The sequence below is a fragment of the Prionailurus viverrinus genome, chromosome F1, assembly GCF_022837055.1.
Source record: "Prionailurus viverrinus isolate Anna chromosome F1, UM_Priviv_1.0, whole genome shotgun sequence".
Taxonomy (NCBI): Eukaryota; Metazoa; Chordata; class Mammalia; order Carnivora; family Felidae; genus Prionailurus; species Prionailurus viverrinus.
In genome coordinates this window covers 19,985,482-19,999,065 of record NC_062577.1, presented here as the reverse complement: position 1 = coordinate 19,999,065, position 13,584 = coordinate 19,985,482, and the positions used below count along the sequence as shown (strand labels likewise).

Sequence of the window (13,584 nt, the reverse complement as noted above, 5' to 3'; positions counted from 1 at the left end):
GTGGTGTGAGGCCAGGAATGTGGTTGCTAAATTACGGAAGATGTACATGTAGCTGGTTAGATGAGTATAGTTGAGTGAATGAACTCTTGGCAGCTAAAAAAAAAAAAAAGGCAACAACAACGAAACAAAAACCTGTAAGAAGCAAAAGTTGGAAGATTCCGCAGCTCTTCCCAGTAACTGGTTCTGAAGGCACTTAGACCTTTAGTATTTTGCGGGGAGAAGGCATGCAGTTGTACAGGATGTGACATTTCCTGGTCCCTTGGCCTCATTTCAAATGTATCATATCCACTTTAAGTGGGGTTTTATTTTGTTTCCCTTTGTTTGTTCAACATAACTTTCTTAGTTATGTAATGAAGGAGACAGACATGTATATCATTTCTATGGTCAAACTAGTTATGTAATGATCTATTGGACTTAAATGAACCCCTGAAACGAACCCTGTGACTTTCTGCTCTTACTGAAATCAAAACCCAAGAGGAAGGTGATAAAGATTGAGAAGACAGGCAGTTGACTATCAGTAGATAAATCATTGAGTTCCTAATTGTCTTTAATTCACATCTACTTTAAATGCATTCTTTAAACACCTACAGCATTTAAGAGTCTGGTACAGATGCTAAAGCTAAAGCTAAACGACTTGTTTCTTTTCTGCAATCCTTTGTAGTACCACCTAGTATTAAAGGAGGGAATGTCACCACAGAAATATCAGCACTGATCAACAGCATAATTAAACTGGAATGTGAAACTCGGGGACTTCCAATGCCTGCTATTACTTGGTACAAGGATGGCCAGCCAGTCATATCCGGCTCACAAGCCCTTTATATTGATAAAGGACGATTTCTTCATATCCCTCGAGCACAGGTTTCTGATTCAGCAACATACACGTGTCATGTCACCAATGTTGCTGGAACTGCTGAAAAATCATTCCATGTGGATGTCTATGGTAAGGAAAAAATACGTGCTGTAATCATATGCCTTTCTGTCTATGCTTTCAAATATGCCAACATCGAATTCATTCACTAATAAAGTCCTGGTGGGTTTGGTCATTTTCAATATGCATGGATAGAAATGGGAAGAATTTGTCCCATGACTTGGAAGAAATATTTTAAAAAGATACAGTTAACAAGAGGCAGTCCATTCATTTGCCCAACCATTTGTCCATGGCACATGGAGCATCTAGACCATTTGGTTTTTATGGACGAGGTAAAGTTGTTTTCAGGACTAAGAACATTCTCTGCTGCTATCTACCCTTTGTAAGCGAGACGTAGCACAGAGTATCCCACAATATTGACAGTAGTTGCAGATCAGCTAACCCAAGAAATTCTTTCCTTAACAGCTTAGAAGGAGACAGACACGTATATCGTTTCTATGGTCAAACTACATGAAAACAAAATCTCCTGTATTCAACTGGGATTTCGAAGATGCCTGAAATGTTACTTTTTTCTACCTAGTTCCTCCAATGATTGAAGGTGACTTGGCTGTGCCTCTGAGTAAGCAAGTGATTATTGCTCATTCACTGACACTAGAGTGTAAAGCTACTGGCAACCCTCCTCCAGTTCTCACCTGGTTAAAAGATGGCGTACCTGTGAAAACCAGTGACAACGTCCGTACAGAAGCTGGTGGGAAGAAACTAGAAATCTTGAGTACCCTAGAAGCCGACCGGGGACAGTATGTATGTGTGGCTACCAGTGTGGCAGGAGAAAAGGAAATCAAATACGAAGTTGATGTCTTAGGTAAATAAGGATGCCACAATCTGGATTCCAGATTCATAGCAAAACCTGACCGTGTTATTAAATGTTTTTTGGTCATGGAATCATGAAATGATGTTACAGAAGGTTCAGTTGTCTGTTCAACTCTGGACCTGCACATTATTGAGTGGTGGATTTATCACCAGACCCAAGATCTAAGAACCCACGTAAATCTTCCACTGATTTTGACAGGCACACTTTGTATTTGTAAGTGCATTGATGCATTTTACATCTATGACAATATCTGATTGCAGTGAGTGATAACGTGGTCCCCTGTCGTGAGCGCTATGCTAGACAACAGGAAACTTTGTCTCTGGGCTTTGGGAAGTCATCTTGCAACCTTTTTAGTCTCTGTTTTTTTATAAATTAAAGACTTTTGAACAGAGGCCCAATTTTTGAGGTTCATTTCTCTTATTATGAAAATAAGCAAACTAAACTATGAACTAGCTTTATATTCAGATGGCATCAGCAGCACCTACGTGGTAGATTAATTGAGAAAAATCCACAGTGTGTCAAAAATACATTCCCCGATCCTAGCAAGTATGTATGGTAAAGTTCATTTTATATTTCAAATCCCCTTGGTGTATCAAATCCCTATGATACTTGTCAACCTTCTAAACTGCAACTTAGTACTGCTTAAAAGAGTAGTATATTTTTTCTTGTGTACATTTCTTTGTATGCTACATCTCTGTTGTTTTCTAGTGCCACCAGCTATAGACGGAGGAGATGAGACATCTTACTTCATTGTGATGGTTAATAACTTACTGGAGCTAGATTGTCAAGTGACAGGCTCTCCCACACCAACTATCATGTAAGGGTTTTGGTATGTCTTCTAAATACCTCCCACTTCTTTATTTGCGTGTTTTAGAGCTATCTTGAAAGAAGTCCTGTGTCATTAAAAGACGGCCATATAAAATTATATTCCTGGGGCGCCTGGGTGGCGCAGTCGGTTAAGCGTCCAACTTCAGCCAGGTCACGATCTCGCGGTCCGTGAGTTCGAGCCCCGCGTCAGGCTCTGGGCTGATGGCTCAGAGCCTGGAGCCTGTTTCCGATTCTGTGTCTCCCTCTCTCTCTGCCCCTCCCCCGTTCATGCTCTGTCTCTCTCTGTCCCAAAAATAAATAAACGTTGAAAAATAAATTTAAAAAAAAATTATATTCCTTATGCTCCTCTTTTAAAAGACATACTCTGTATACAAAGGCGGCTTTTGCTTTATAATAACAGGGCCCCTAAATCTGCTCAATTAGACGAATTCCATTTATGCTCTGATAAATTACATTTTCAGTTTATAGAGAGACTAGTAAGCAGTATCTGTCAGATCTTCCTGAGGAACTGAAATGTTTAATGAATGATTAAATAAAAAGTAATGTACTGGACATATTAGGGAAATAGAGGAAGTTACCATGCATATGTGTTTACCATTTTTTTTTCTTATTTCTTCATTCACAAAGCATTTGTGAATAGCTAACCTTTCGTTTCCAAGGTGCAGGATATGCAAAGGAGCAGTTAGTCAACTAAGAGAATAACATATGTTTACATATGATTATAAAGTAAAATGGAAAGTGATAACTCATAAGAAATGAACAAATACATAATGCTATGTGGTTTCAGTCTCTTATTTTACAGATGCTTTAGGAATGTATTCACTTTGCTGGTTAATATTATTTAAACATCTGAAGTGAATAATATTTAGGGGCATTTGCCTCTTTCTGTTCCTTAACATTAATAGAAGAATGAAGAAAACACATAGCTACTGGGGCTCCAACAATATGCCAACTTCTGTGTTAGGCCAGCTTTACTTTTTTCTTTTCCCCATCGTAGTTCACTTTATAGAATGGGCAAATAGAGAATTCAGTAAATACAGTTGAGAATTTATATATTTACGTATGTACAGAGACATTTTAATATATAAATGGTTCTAGTTCCTCTGAGATACACACACACACACACACACACACACACACACACACACACCCCTCTAGGAACTTAGTTTTTAAAATATATCTCCAGACTTCTTTTTGCCTTGTTTCTATAGGTGGCTAAAGGATGGCCAGCTAATTGATGAAAGGGATGGATTCAGGATTTTGCTAAATGGACGCAAATTGGTTATTGCCCAGGCCCAGGTGTCAGATACGGGCCTTTATCGCTGCGTGGCAACAAACATTGCTGGCGACCACAAGAAGGAATTTGAAGTTACTGTTCATGGTATGCTGAAGAAGAGACCAGAGCATTACATTTAAAATTAGCTTATGCACTGGGTCACTATTTAATTCAGATGGTAGCTCAGTAATCTGGATAAATCTTGAGTTGTGGAAAGTAATATGAAGTATGTGAATTTGAGTTAAGTTGTATGGCAGATTGGAAGGCACTTTATGAACACAGAGACTTAACCAAGAGACCTGTGTAAATGAATATACAGAATTCAAATGTTAGTGTGATTCTGCATAGAATGCCAGCATCTGAGGAATGAGGCCAAATAAGATAGAATAGGCAGACAGCAAGTTCTAAGTAAAGGGATTGTGTCCACTCTCCAGAGTTTAGTCAAAACAGGAGGGAGTGTGAATAAAGTCATTTCCAAAATAGAAGGTAAGGATCCTGTTCTGCAGGATCCAGGGTATGTAAGAATATTCACAGAACTAGCACAGAAGGATCAGAACCATTAGTGTAATGACGAGGCAACCCTCTGCCAGGGTATTATATGTCTCACTTGTCTGCAGATGTTGGGAAAGGAGAGACTGCAATGGGAGACTGGAGAGCCATTTGGAACCCTCAGTAGAGGTTTCTATGAACATCAACATTTTTCCCTCTGTCCATGTAGACTTTTTTACTGCCTTTCCAATCCTGGGATGAAATATAGCTAACTCTGTTTCTCAGTCTCAATTCCAATTCTGGCAGCTTAAATCAAGTTACCATTCTGTATTCAATAGTCTTACTGGGGTCAGAGTCTTGCGGTAATAAATACAGGTACAGGAAACCCACCCTGATTTAATGAGGTAGTTCTAGAGAAAGAGAGGATCATAATAGATAGGGAAAACACACCAAAAGGTGTAAGCCAAACATACATGCCAATTACAATTGCTATAAATATATTTTACTTATTCTTTGAAGAATAGAAATCCACAGTTAAGAAATAGGTCATCTAAAATTGCTGAAGACTAAATTAAATGCATGAGATAAAATTATTTCATTGTTTGTTAAAATAGGAATTTCCCCTTTTCTAAATTTTAAAGTTTCAGGTTCTTACATCTGGATTTTTAAGTATTTGACTCCACTGATTATGGTTTTTGTTCCCTTCCTCCCTCCCGCTGTTCTTCCTTCCATCCATCCTTCCCTCCCTCCCTTCCTCCCCTCCCCTGTTCTTTCTTTCCTTCCCTTTCCTTCCCTTCCCTTCCCTTCCCTTCCCTTCCCTTCCCTTCCCTTCCCTTTCCTTTCCTTTCCTTTCCTTTCCTTTCCTTTCCTTTCCTTTCCTTTCCTTTCCTTCCTTGAATCTAGTACCTCCAACAATCAAATCCCCAGATCTTTCTGAGAGAGCTGTAGTGAAATACAAGCCTATCACTTTGCAGTGCATTGCCAATGGCATTCCAAATCCATCTATTACCTGGTTAAAAGATGGCCAACCTGTGAACACTGCCCAGGGAAATCTCAAAGTAAGTATCAATATTGCTTAGCCCAAAATGTGAAACCTACCTAGATCTTCTCAGAGCTATCACATTCTTCTTTCCTAATTGTACATTTTCCTGTTGGACATACTATAGAAAATTTACTAAAACAGTATGTGTTTTCCTTATAGTTTTTAGAATTTAACTTAATATTTTGATTTGAAGAATGAAATTAATTAAAGACTAATAATCATAATGATACTGATTTTAACTTATTGGTTGGTATTTTTACTGTTTTGATGCATGCCTCTTTTAAGTATTGAAAAAATGATGTTTCATGGATGAATGAACAGTGTTCATCCATATTGACTCAGTATCCCCAATGTGTTTATCATATACTAAGATTGAGGTAAAATCATATTTACATAAACCTAAGTGAAATAAGTCTTGAAAAAAAATACTTTAGTTATAAGCTTCCAGAGGACAGAGACGCTGTCTGAATAAATTCATTTCTGTATCCTTCACTCTGAGTATAATCTCTGGCATAAAACTTTACCTCATTATATATTTTTAAATAAATAAATATATTTCAAACTTAGATAATCTAAACAGTGCATTTAAAAATCTGAATTAATAGATTTTGCTCCTAGGATCAAGTTAATTGACTAATGTGGGCTTGAACTTTGCTTGTAGTGAGTTTGCAGTAATGAGCGATGTGCTGAGTTCTCTTCCGAATACAAGTGATGGGTATCTGCTCACTTATTATTCCTATTCCAAGTCCTATGGAATTAATTGCATACATTTGTGCTAGTGAGAGATTCATTATGAAGCCTTAAAGCATACTGCTAGTAAGCAACTGTTTCTCTGGGAGATAGGTGTTTATAGCATACATATATAAAACTTTATAAAGAGTAATTTTAAGAGAAAATATGGAGAAGTATGAGAACTGATATTGTGGAAAGGCTTTAGACATGAGGGTAATTCATAGAGAAAGTCTTTGAGCAGAGATCTGAAGAATACATAGGAACTGAATGGGTGACTTAATGGAAGAGAACTGAGTAGGGTGTTTCAGAGAAGATGTGTATGGGCAAGCAACTTAAAATAAAGGAGAGCATGACACCCCCTGAGGACCTGACAGCAAGCCAGGGGACTGAAGAGAGCAAGATGAGGTGGTATGAGAGGAGACCAAAGAGTGGGTAGAAGGCATTTAAGTAATGTTAATGGTTTTATTTGTACTTAAATACATGAGAGATCTTTGAAGAGTTTTAAGAGAGGAGTGACATAATCAAATCTTCACTTTAAATAGTTACCAGACCCCTATAAGATAATGAGTTGAAGGAGTTAAAAGTAGATATGTGGGCAAGGGTGGTCCAAGACAGCAGTACAGGAAGATCCTGAACTCACCTCTTCCTACAGACACCAAATCTACTGCCACGTATGGAACACTTGCTCTGAAAAAGATCTGAAAGCTAGCTGAACAGCTCTTCTATGACAAAGGGTAAAAGGGCAACATCAAGATGGGCAGGAGAGGCAGAGGTGCAGTCTTGCCAAAAACCACACCCCTGGCATGGTGACCCTCAACAGGGAGGGATCTCACAAGTCTGGAGCTTCTCCCTGAGGAGATGGGGCTCCTGCCCTATGTCAGGCATTTAAGCCCTTGGGACCTGTACTGGAGAGATGAGCCATAAAACATCTGGCTTTGAAAACCATTGGACCTTACATCCGAGAGACCCGAGGACTGTAGGGATCTGAGATACCTCATGACTCACATGCACACTTACCTGCCCTGGGACCTAGTGTAAAAGTTTAAAAAGTACCTAGACTCTATGTGAAGGATATTCACTTGCTAATTTCTTTTTAAACGTTTATTTTATTTTGAGGGAAAGGGAGGGGCAGATAGAGAGATAGAGACAGAGAATCTCAAGCAGGCTCCACGCTGTCAGAGCAGAGCCTGATGCAGGGCTCTGTCTTGTGAACCATGGGATCATGACCTGAGCGGAAATGAAGAGTCAGATGCTTAACCCACTGAGCCCCCCAGGCGCCCCTTTATTTGCTAATTTTAAAGCATCTGCCAGAGGGGCAGGGACCAGTAGGGACTTTCTCCAGGGACAGAGGTCCTGAGAGGCACCAGTTTTGCATTCTTCCTCTACCTTGCTAGCAAAAGCACATGTGCACAGACACAGCAATCTCCCACTGCCTTGCTGCAGTGGAGCATGTGCTCTGCCCCCAGCACTCTTTCCATGCCTTGCTAAAGCTGCAGACATGCCCCACCTCAAGTTCTCTCCCACTGCCTCACTAAAGTTGACAGGCAAGCACAGTCCACACAGGAGATACCCCTTCCTGGACCTAGTGGCCAGAGGAGCTTGTGTGCCAGGGCCTATGGGACTGTAACAATAACCAGAAAAACAGTTCTTGGCAGGCTACCCCACCCAAGGCATTGCACAGACAGTAAACTGGAATATACTCCTAGTCTGCTGGTGAAAAAGGCCCACCACTGGTCCTCGAGCTTCAACCTGAGGGATGGGCTTCAGGTTTGCCATCCATGTAGAGACTCTGAAGGCATTCCCAGGGAACATAGGCAGGGAGACACCACCTATGTGTCCTCCCTTGGCCTTGCTATATATAGCTCACTCCCAGGAAGAAGCATATACTCACATCTGAAGCCCCAAATTTTGCAATTTGTCACCCGGGGGCACCTCCAGATCCCTTGGTCTTAAGGCCAGCAGGGATTACAATTGCAGTGCCATTTGTATACTTTAAACGCTGCTGCCTGAGGATCTGGCTTCCAGTCAGCCTGAAGCCAGGTACTGACTAAGATCTCTCTTTCTCTGGAGCACTGACAGGTCTTGAAACACTCTTAACAACTGAGACCTATCAGGAGTAAATCAGGCTACTCAGTCACAAAGTGTGAGAGACAACCAAGAGCTAAGGCAAGGTTGAATGATGAGGTTAATCTAGACAAGGCCACTCCTTTAACAGTGGGAAGATAGCTGTTTTGCCTAATACATAGAAATTAACACAGAGACTCAAGCAAAATGAGGAAATGGAAGAGTATGTCTCAAAAGGAAGAACAAAACAAAACCTCAGGAAAAAAAAAAGATCTTAATGAAATGGAGGTATGTAATCTACCTGATAAAGAGTTCAAAGTAATGGTCACAAAGATGCTTACTGAACTGAGGAGAAGAACAGATGAACACAGTGAGAACTTCAACAAAACATAGGAAATATAAGAAAGTACCAAATAGGAGTCACGGAGCTGAAAAATAATAATTGAACTGAAAAATACACTAGGGGGGTTCAACAGCTGCTTAGATGAAGCAGAGGGACAAATCAGTGAGCTGGAAGACAGGGCAGTGGGATTCACCCAAACAGAAAAACAAAAAGAAAAAAGAATTTCTAAGAAATGAAGTTAGCTAAAGGGACTATGGGGCAGCATCGAATGGAATAGCATTCACATTACATGGGCTTCAGAAGGGGAAAAGAGAGAGAAAGGGGGCACATTTCAAGAAGTAATGGATAAAAACCTCTCTAAGCTGGGGAAGAAAACAGACATCCAGGTCCAGGAAGCACAGAGAGTTCTAAATAAGATGAATTGAAAGAGATTCACATGAAGAGACATTATAATTAAAATGTAAAAAGTTAAAGATAAAAAGAAAACCTTAAAAATAGAAAGAAAAAGGCAATTTGTTAGGTACAATGGACCTGCCCCGCCTGCCCCCCCCCTTCCCCTATAAGACTATGATTTTTCAGCAGAAACCTTGCAGGCTAGAAGGGAGTGGTGTGATATATTCAAAGTCCTGAAAGGAAAAAAACTTGCCCTCAAGAATACACTACCCGGTATATTATTATTCAGCGTTGAAGGAGAGTAAAGAGATTTTTAGACAAGCAAGAGGTAAAAGAATTTATCACACTAAAGTGGCCCTTCCAAAAAAGAAAAAAAATGTTAAAGGGACTTTAAGCTGGAAAGAAAAAGCACTAACTAGTAACAAGAAAACATGCAAAAGTAAAAATGCCACTGGTAAACTAAATATATAGTAAAGATAGTGGGTTAATTACTTATAGGGCCAGTATTAAGATTAAAAAACAAAAGTAAAATTAACTGTAACCACAACAAACAGTTAAGGGAGACACAAAATAAAAGAATGTAAAATGTGACATCAAAAACATAAAACACTTGGGGATGTAGATATGTAAAATTTTAGAATGCATTCAAACTTAAGTTGCCATCAATTTATTTTTTTCTAATGTTTACTTATTTATTTTGAGAAAGATAGAAACAGCACAAACTGGGGAGAGGCAGAGAGAGAGGGAGACAAAATCCCAAGCAGCCTTTGTGCTGTCAGCAGAGACTGACACAGGGCTCAGTCTCAAACAGTGTGAGATCGGGACCTAAACCGAAACCAAGAGTCAGATGCTTAACTGTCTGAGCCAGCCAGGTGCCCCAGCTATCAATTTAAAATAGACTATTGTATAATAGGTTGTTATACGTGAGCCTCATGGTAATTACAAAGCAAAAACTTATAGTAGGTACACAAAAGATAATGAGAAAGTAATCTAAACATAACACTAAACAAAGTCATCAAACCACAAGGGAAGAAAGCAAGAGAAGAGGAAAGAACAGAGAGGAACTACAAAAACAGCCAGCAAGCAATTAACAACTTGGCATAAGTACATTCCTATCAACAATTTATTGGGTGGGGGTGGGGAAGGGACAGGTCATTTCCTTGTTTTAAAAAATTAAATTAAAATTAATTTTTTGTTGAAGATATAAAATGTTACATTAGTTTCAGATGTACAACATAGTTGAACACTGTAGTGATTAAAAAATTCTGTACATTATACTATGTTCACCACAAGTGTAGCAATCATCTGTCACCATACAATGCTATTATAATGCCATTGGCTATATTCCCTATTCAATAATTACTTTAAATGTAAATGGACTAAATTCTCCAATCAAAAATATAAAGTGTCTAAATGGATTTAAAAAAAACAAGATTCATCTATATGCTGCCTACAAAATACTTAGTTCAGATGTAAGGACACAAACAAACTGAAAGTGAAGAGATGGTAAAACATATTCCATGCAAATGGAAATGATAACTAGGCTGGTAGAGTATTATACTTGTATCAGACAAAATAGACTTTAAAGCAAAAACTATTAAAAAAAGAGACAAAGGACATTGCATAATGATAAAGGCCATTACATAATCATTTCATAATGATCCAGCAAGAAGGTGTAACATTTATAAATATATATATACCCAACATAGAAGCACAAAAGTATACAAAGAAAATATTAAGAGACCTACACAGAGAGATTAACAGCAATACAATAATAACAAGGGACTTTAATATCCCACTTAAATCAATGAATAGATCATCCAGAAAAAAGGCAATAAAGAAATATCAGTATTAAGCAACACATTAGATCAGGTTCACTTAATAAATATGTACAGACTATTCTATCCTAAAGCAGCAGAATACACATTCTTCTTAAATGCATATGAAACATTCTCCAGGATAGATCACCTGTTAGGCCACAAAACAAATGTCAATAAATTTAAGAAGATTGAAATCATATCAAGAATAGTTTCTGACCAAAATGGTATGAAGCTAGAAAATAATTACGAGAAAAATACAGGAAAAATAACAAATATGTGGATATTAAGCAACATGAACAATAATTTCATCAACAAAATATCAAAGGGGAAATTAAAAATACCTAAGACAAATGAAAATCGAAATACAATGTACCAAAATCAATAGGCTGCAGCAAAAGCCATTCTAAGAGGGGAGTTTATAGAGATACAGACTTACCTCAAGAAACAAGAAAAATCTCAAATAAGAAATCTAACTTTTCACTTAAAGGCACTAGAAAAAGAACAAACAAAGCCTAACGTTAGTTGAAGGAAGGAAATAATAGATCAGAGCAGAAATAAGTGAAATGGGGACAAAAAAGAAAAAAAGAGACTAATGAAATTAAGAGATAGTTCTTTGAAAAGACAAACAAAGCTGACAAAATTAGCTAGATTCACCAAAAACAGTACAGAAATGGTTCAAATAAATAAAATCAGAGGTAAAAAAGGAGAGTGTACAACTGATACCACAGAAATACAAAAGATCATAACAGGCTACTATGAACAGTTACATGAACAACAAATTGGACAACCTAGAAGGAAGAATAAATTCCTAGAACATACAATCTTTGAAGACTAAATCAAGAATAGGAAATCTGAATATACCAATCACTAGTAAAGAGACTGAATCAGTAATCAAAAAAACTATCAGGTCACCTGGGTGGGTCAGTTGGTTAAAGTCGGACTCTTGATTTCAGCTTAGGTCATGCTCTCACGGTTTGTGGGTTCGAGTCCTGCATTAGACTCTGCTCACAGTGCAGAGCCTGCTTGGGATTCTATGTCTCTCTCTCTCTCTGTCTCTCCCCAGCTCTCCCCCCGCTCAAAAATAAATAAATAAGCATTAAAAACAAAAACAAAAAAAAACTATGAACAAACAAAATTCCAGGACCCGATTGCTTCACTGGTGAATTCTAGAAAACATTCAAAGAAGATTTTGTACTTATCCTTCTCTAACTCTTCCAAAAACTTGAAGAAAAGGGAACACTTCCAAATTTATTTTTTGAGGGCAGCTTTACCCTGATACTAAAACTAGACAAGGACACCATAAAAACAAAATAAAACAAACAACAAAAAACCCCAGTCAACAACAACAAAATTATAGGCCTATGTCCCTGATGAACATAGATGCAAAAATCCTCAACAAAATATTAGCAAACTAAATTCAACAATACATTACAAGGATCATAAACCATAATTAAGTGGAATTTACTCCAGGGATGCAAGGATGTTTCCAACACTCACAAATTAACCAGTGAAATGCACCACATTAACAGATGAAGGATAAAAATCATATGATCATCTCAATAGAAAAATCATTTGATAAAAGTCAACATCCATTTATGATGAAAACACTCAACAGAATGGGAATAGAGGAAACATACCTGAACATAATTAAGGCCATATATGATAAGCCCACAGCTTATCATGTTCAGTGGTGAAAAACTGAAAGTTTTTTCTCTAAGATCAAGAGCAAGACAAGTATTCCCACTCTCACCACTTTTATTCAATATAGCATTGGAAGTCCTAGCCAGAACAATTAGTCAAGAAAAAGAAATAAAAGTCATCCAGACTGAAAAGAAAAAGTAAAACTGTCACTATTTGCAGACAATATGATTTTATATATACAAAAAATCCTATAGACTTCACCCCAAAACTGTTAGAACTAATAAATGAAGTCAGTAAAGTTGCAGAATACAAAATCAATATACAAAAATTGGTTGCATTTCTATATACTAACATACTTTCAGAAAGATAAATCAAGAAAACAATCCCATTTAAAATTGCATAAAAAAGAATAAAAAGAAATTTTAACAAGGGGGTGAAAGTCCTATGCACTAGAAAATTATAAGACATTGATGAAAAAAATTGAAGGCACAAATAAATGGAAAGGTATCCCATGCCCATGAATTGGAATAATTAATCTTGTTATAATGTTCATAATACCCAAAGCAACCTATAGATTCAATGCAATTTCTATCAAAAATTCAATAGCATTTTCCACATAAGTAGAACAAACCTAAAATTTGTATGTAACCACAAAAGATCCCAAGTAGCCAAAATGATCTTGAGAAAGAAAAACAAATCTTGAAGCCTCATGCTGTTTTCAAACTATACTACAAAACTATAATAATCAAAAACAGTTTGGTATTGGCATAAAGACAGACACATAAAACAATGGAACAGAATAGAGAGCCTAGAAATAAACCTACACATATATAATTAATTAATTTATGACAAAGGAGGCAAGAATATACAATCGGAAAGCATGTTCTCTTCAATAAAGGGCATTGGAAGAACTGGATAGTCACATGCAAAAGAATGAATCCAAAACACTGTCTTACACCATACATAAATATTAACTCAAAATTGATTAAAAACTTGAATGTAGGTCAAAATGGATGAAGGACCTAAATGTGAGACAGGAAACCATCAAAACCCTAGAGGAGAAAGCAGGAAAAAACCTCTTTGACCTCAGCCACAGCAATTTCTTACTTGACACATCTCCAAAGGTAAGGGAATTAAAAACAAAAATGAACTATTGGGACCTTATCAAGATAAAAAGATTCTGCACTGCAAAGGAAACAATCAACAAAACTAAAAGG

The 13,584-nt window shown here is 37.5% G+C and overlaps 1 protein-coding gene across 1 annotated transcript in view; it reads left to right on the top strand.

The window, feature by feature from the left end:
* HMCN1 (hemicentin 1) overlaps positions 1 to 13,584 on the top strand; it is a 474,606-nt gene that overhangs the window by 271,768 nt on the left and 189,254 nt on the right. The window contains exons 31-35 of the mRNA XM_047840704.1: positions 662 to 940; positions 1,449 to 1,730; positions 2,448 to 2,556; positions 3,779 to 3,948; positions 5,236 to 5,390. Coding sequence (XP_047696660.1) covers positions 662 to 940; positions 1,449 to 1,730; positions 2,448 to 2,556; positions 3,779 to 3,948; positions 5,236 to 5,390 — 995 coding nt within the window. The remainder of the gene's footprint in view (positions 1 to 661; positions 941 to 1,448; positions 1,731 to 2,447; positions 2,557 to 3,778; positions 3,949 to 5,235; positions 5,391 to 13,584) is intronic.